The 6,789-nt window shown below is 33.2% G+C and overlaps 1 protein-coding gene across 1 annotated transcript; it reads left to right on the top strand.

Moving 5' to 3' along the window:
* Window positions 1–410: 410 nt before the first annotated feature.
* On the top strand, window positions 411–1,214 carry LOC110930396 (early light-induced protein 1, chloroplastic-like). Its single transcript, XM_022173696.2, has one exon. The coding sequence runs from the start codon at window positions 538–540 to the stop codon at window positions 1,024–1,026; it is 489 nt and encodes a 162-aa protein (XP_022029388.1). The 5' UTR covers window positions 411–537; the 3' UTR covers window positions 1,027–1,214.
* Window positions 1,215–6,789: the final 5,575 nt, after the last annotated feature.

Raw genomic sequence — 6,789 nt, 5'->3', positions numbered from 1 at the left:
GCAAGTAATGTTTCAAAAACATCATGTTCTAAACTCTAAAGGATATTCATCACCAAAAGCCCCGCTATCCATGAGCATTAAGTTAAAGGCGATGAGCAAAGGACAACGTGTAAACCTTATACATAAATGCATAAACTTTTACAAGTGGTTACAAATTCTACGTTAGTGAACCAACAAAGAATATATATAACACATGCCTTAACTTTATTTTTTAAAAGAAGCACACGTTACCACCAAACATTGCAGTAGCAACTTACTAAATCAATATTTAAAGAATTTAACTTGACACAAATAACCTTGAAAGTTCCATGGTCCAATCACTCAGTTGGTCATGTAGACGCCAAATTCACCACAACCACATCAGCGGCTATATTAAAAGCCACGTGACCCGGCCCAAAAAGCAGCAGCGTCTAACGTGGTTCTCTAAATATCCACCCCCTTCCCCTATATAACTAACCCACCACCACCTTTCTTCCACCATCATCAACAACCACCATAACAACAACAACTTTCTCTCAATCATTCATTCATTCTAACATGGCAGCTACTTCAGTACTGTTCACGGCAACCCCCGTTGCACGTCTCACCACCACCACCCCTTCTTCATCTAGAAGAAACATCAACTTTGCTGTCGTCAGGTGCATGTCACAAGATCAACAGTCTTCACCGGCACCGAAGAAGGCGAGCACTAAGTTCTCCGACGTGTTGGCGTTCAGTGGGCCTGCACCGGAGAGGATCAACGGAAGGTTGGCGATGATAGGGTTTGTGTCGGCGTTGGCGGTGGAGTTAAGCAGTGGTCAAGATGTGTTATCTCAGATCTCCAACGGTGGCGTGCCGGTATTTGTAGCGACGAGTGTGGTGCTGTCACTGGCGTCGTTAGTGCCGTTGTTTAAAGGGGTGAGGGCAGAGTCGAAGTCGAATGGGTTGATGACGTCGGATGCAGAACTGTGGAATGGGCGGGTTGCGATGTTGGGTTTGGTGGCTTTGGCTATCACCGAGTATGTCAAAGGCAGTGCACTTGTATGATCAATTTCTTTAAAAAAAAAAAAAAAGTCTTACAAGAATGATTTTTTTTTTTTTTTTTTTTTGAAGTTGTGATACTTTTAGGTACAATGAAAGTTTAATTATATCGAGTTAGGATGGGAAAGTCAGTAGACATGTACTTAAAAAGCTTGTAACTTGTGTGTAATTGATGAAATGTTTTGATTTATGAATATTCTTGCCTATATGTAGATATGGTAAATTGCATCTTGATTGCTATTAAATATTGTCAAATACTTTAGCTAAACGTCTTTATTGAACATATATCGACTTACAATGTCAAGTGAAATTATCCCACCCTTTCGAGACTAAATGGAGCAAAGTCAAGTGAAATCCAAATCCGAGCAAGCTTCGAACCAAGAAAAGATCTTTTCGAGCGAGCTTTCTATCTTGTTGGCTTAGTTTCAAACCTGGCCATATCGAGTGAGCTTTTTCAAGCTAAATCGGAGCAAGCTTCAAACCAAGAGCATTTTTTGAACGGCTCTAAACTCATATGTCTTGATTTATGTATAAATGCTCCAAAACATCAAAAGTTGCCATTGCGCATTGGCATATCATATGAGATTACGAGGTAAATTCACTTTATCAAGTTTATATAGCTGATTTGGAACTATGTTTTAAAAAGATAAGTAGCTCAAATATTTCAGTGTAGAAGACATAACTATATCGTGTTAATTACATAAATATAAAAAAAATTATTATATTTACGCATCTATTTGAATAGATTTATTTAGTAGTGTATAGTTTTTCATTTTTTATAAAAGTTAAGGTTTTATTTCGCAAAGTAAGTGAATTCCCACACACAAATATGTGTTAATATATATAATAAACTAGGTTAATGCCCGCGCGATGCGCGGCTTCATCCAAAACCATATTATTTACTTTGAAATATAATATTTTGTACAAAGACATAAAAAACTATTAAAATTAATATATAATCTCATATTGTATAACAGGTCTGTAAAATTTAGTAATATGTAGTCTTGTACTATTGCATAAAAAAATTCTGTTGATCAATATACACCGGTAGAGTAAAAAAGAAATTATCAAAATATGAACCAAATGTTAAAAAATGTGAATGTAATATATGGATGAAAAAAACAACATTAGATAAAAAAAATAATATCATCCAAACACTTGCTAGTTGCTTGAAAATCTTGACAATTTGAAATCATTCGGCTTCTTCTTGGTACCTAATATAACCAAAATTAACCAAACACATAATGAATATAGTGATATAAAAGAGTTGAATTTATAATTGTAAAACATCTATGAAATGAAAGGTAAATGAATAAAAAAATTAAATGTTGCAAAAACTTACATATCATTTTCCAGAAAATGGCAGCTGAAACCTACATTTAAATTAAGATGGCTACACAACTGATTTAGTCCTGAAAGTTAAAAGAAATAATAAAAAGAAATAATAAAACAGAAAACTTTAATATTCAAGAGCAAGTAATCAATTCAAAATAACAATAAATCAAACCTAAAAGTTGCAGCATAATATAACCAACGCGACCGAGCACAACCCAGGTGATCACTTGTACACATCAACCATCAACTTGAATGATCAAATCATATACCCGAGCCGACTCAAATGACCAGTTGTCCTCATCAACCATCAATCCGAAAGTTCCATAGTGATATATAACCAACCACACCAGGATAACCAGTTGTATCAATTAAGCATCAAACAATCAATCTTGCCCCGTTTAGTACAAACAATTCTTAACAGAATAATCCAAACATAAAAACATATAAAATAGATGACAAAAATAATATACCTTCTTTAGTCTTTTTGAAAAACTTCATAATTTAGCAAATCATGTGAATTAGTCAAGGTATAAAATAAAACATCTAATGTGATCAAAATTGAACAGATCAATTTTCAAAATCGAAATAAACCTAATTGAATCTTAATGTAACAACACATACAGGGTCATTCAATACATTTCAAATGACAAAGGTTCATGTAATAATCTGTTTTGTTATGAGGCAAAAATTAAAATGCAAATGGACTTGTTTTAACAATTTAATTCACTCAGAAGTATTCATATCTCCATCCAACTCTCTATTTCTTGTATATTCAATATCACAAAGATACAACTCTCTCTTTCTTCTATATTCATGGTGAAGTTGCAAAACATTTATATTGTCAGACTGTCAGGCTCAGATTATGAAAAAAGATGACAACACCATGGCTGCAAGAGAGGTTGCATGAACAACTGCCATCCTACAACCTTGACATACCATAATGCTATCTTCATTCAATTTTTACTCAGATCTACAAAATCATCATAGCCTTATGTTCAAAGTACAATGCACTTTGAATTAATTTTTATTCAACTTCACAGTCAACACTAAATGATTTGCTTAAGTATTTCAAATGATTTCAAAATGTCAAACCTCAGTTATTCATCCAGACGTCTGCTTCATCATAGTTTTAGTCTCAGGTGAGAAGCATCTCATCAACATCATTGACTAAATATCCCTTAGGTGTCATCGATCTAATTATCATCAACCAAATATCGATTACACCCAACGCCGCCTAGAACAGCCGCAAACGACAGCCAGCAACAATTAGATCATCTTGCAACAACACGGCAGCTCTAGCCATCATAGCCTCAGATGACAAAAACATCTGTCCTGATCAAAACTAAATAGATCAATTTTCAAAACAGTATTTCAGATGAATAAATCCTAATTGAATATTGATGTACCAACACATACAGGGTCAGTCAACACAGTTGAGATGATACAGGTTCAGGTAACAAAAAGAAACCCTCTGTTGTAGAAGCAACCAGCGAAAGAGTTATCATGGAATTTTTAAGAGGGGTCGGTGACATTGTCAAGGAGTGTAAGGAAATGCTATCACTTAGCATTTCCTGACACTCCTCGACAACATCACCGACGCCTACATGTTTCAAGCAAAACACTCTCACTGGTTGTTTCTTCAACAAAGGGTTTCTCCTTATTACCTTTAAGTCTTTGACACATCCTTTGTGTCTTCCTCTCTTCATTAATAACTAAAAACATGACACGTAGGTAAATAGAGGTCATCCTGTAATCTCCTTTAATAGATAGTATAGATTCTGAAAACACCACATATAATCAAAATACAAGAATTAGATGTATAATTTCTAAAATTAAGCAAATTACTAAAAAAAATGTAATAAAATTATATAAAACGAATCAAGGCAAAAAGGCACTAAATAGACACATTCCGCCCTAATTCAACATATCAGTCATTCAAAATATTTAAAACCAACTACAGATGATTGAAGTCAAAAAAAGATTTATAAGTGAATAAATTGAATGAATTAAATGAATATATATGCAAATTTCGTTTAATAATTTTTTTCAAGTTGAAATATCAGTTGAGAATTATAAAAATATGTTACCTAAGTTAAGAAATTAGTATTTTTAGAAATGGATTGACATTTCTAAAAAAAATGTCAAAAACATTAGGCACCAACTTTTTCGTATACCTAAAAGGAATGCATGAAAAACAATACAAAATGAAATACCACCATAAAAAATTACCAAATCTTAGGAAAACTCTGAATTGATTAAAATGAAACGGTTTTATTAAAAAAATTAATTATAGTCAGTTATACAATTTAAAAAAGGAAACAAAATAATATTGAATTTTTATTTTACGTAAATCTTTAAAAAACTGACGGTTTATTATAATAATATTTAATAAAATAATAGAGTTGGCACTAATCAAACGATGTACTTAAATGATGTTTAATATGATAAATACTTTACTTGTTTCCTAAAATAACATACATAGAATTTTGAATCACTAACTATTTCAAAAAAACATAGAATATTAACCACAAACATGTAGCAAAACAAATAACATTAACGTCTACCAATCTATAGTCAAATATGTTCAACAACTAAGTTCTTCGGCCACACATAAACGGCCCAAAAAAACTGTCAGCAACTTCTACCATCACATATGTTTAACGTAACAACCACACCAAAAACCTACCATTAAATGTATACTAACGACCACACCTTGAAAATAGTACCAAAACATACCATGAACCTTCACCAAGTCAATTATAAAGCAACATACCTTTACTTTTAACAAATACCATCTGAAACGAAGAACCGTATACCAACCGTTTGTCTCTAACAAACTCCCTCATACCAGTCACATTAAATCGCGGACAGCCTTGCGAAAACTCCTTACCAATAGCTACATCCCATGTTTGACCAGCGCTGTCCTTAATGATTAAATCCATCTTTCGATCTAAACCATGAGTTTGAGCCCACTTCTTCTTCAGACGCTACATATGAGAATATAATAAATGTTAATAATAAATACCATTAAAACTGTTTTTCCTACAACTAATGATTTAAACTGGATTCACTTAACATACATTAATGGTATGAAGAAGTAAATAATACAAACTTACGTAATGATTGTCAACAACAAAAGTAACAGGTACTTCGTCATCAACACTCTGTTCAAATACAGGTCCAGCAACCGCATCAGGTACCTCATCATCAGACACTTCAATTACGCCATCAGTTGGTTCTTTTTTGATAACAGAAAGTTCAGGCGGGTAAGTTAGAAGGGCAGGCTTACAACAAAAAACACTCAATTCAAACGTCTTACGATCAATCATTTCAAATACCAACAGATGATCATCAGTTATCGACATCTCTTCCTTGATCCGACTCCAACCTGTGGTGATATAAATGTTATGGTCTAAAATTTCCATCTTCACAACCCATTTACGGTTTCCAGCAGAACGAATCAAAACCGGATCAGAAGGACTATAGAGTGATGAACAAACAACCTGTTCACGATCTTCTCAAAGAATAAAACAGTATCAGGATCAATGCTATAGCCGAAATCGGAAAAAAACGAATTAACGCAAAAAAAAAAAAATTAAAAACGTAATACTTCAATTACCATGCAGTCTTCTCGGTCTTTAAGATCATTTTTAGGTTTGTAGTAGAAGTAGTTAGATGGTGCTAGAGAAATGTCTTGACAAAAGTGGAATATGCGGAACAAAGATAAAGCTTCTTCATACTGACAAACAACCCACGAATCGTCTGGTAATTTCAAAGATGAGACAACATCAAACCAGCCATTGTAAAAAAAAATAGTCGCCTGCAAGCTTGAACACTTTGACTTCAAAGGTCCTCCCATCAAGGGTCCTGGTGATTGCATTTTTCTATGGATAACCAAACTTCGTAATCCAGTCACCATAGTCAGCAGGAAGTTTCTGCAACGGAAAATATAAGTATCGTTAAATGCAATTATAATAACAGTAATCACAAACTGTTATATTAAAACATCTTAAATTTTTTTTTCTTTAAATGATTATAATTTCAACACTCACCAACGATTTTCTATCACACTTCCACACACGCGCAGCGAATCCGTACACCATCTCGCTTCCAAAGTTGTTGTCTTTCACAACCCCAAATTGTATATCAAAACAGGTACATGTAACAAATATAGATAACAAACAACCATCAACTTTTACATCAAAGAAAATATAAAACAATATCAAAATAAATTAGGTAAACTTCATGTGTAAATAATTACATCAACATACAAACAAATCGGCAATAGAACAGAATATATAAAAGCGATACACTAAAGATTCTTTATTGCTTTCTAGAATCATCATCAATCAATCATCATCATCATCTATAAAGCCATACAATGAAATCATACAGATTAAAAAATTAACAACAAATAAGGTTTCTAAAACCCTA

This window comes from Helianthus annuus, chromosome 3 (genome assembly GCF_002127325.2).
Source record: "Helianthus annuus cultivar XRQ/B chromosome 3, HanXRQr2.0-SUNRISE, whole genome shotgun sequence".
NCBI classification, from domain to species: Eukaryota; Viridiplantae; Streptophyta; class Magnoliopsida; order Asterales; family Asteraceae; genus Helianthus; species Helianthus annuus.
The sequence above is the reverse complement of the archived record's forward strand: the minus strand, read 5'-3'. Positions and strand labels throughout refer to the sequence as shown.

Coding starts and splice junctions, on each gene's coding strand:
- LOC110930396 (XM_022173696.2), top strand. CDS start 538: ATGGCAGCTACTTCAGTACTGTTCACGGCAACCCCCGTTGCACGTCTC.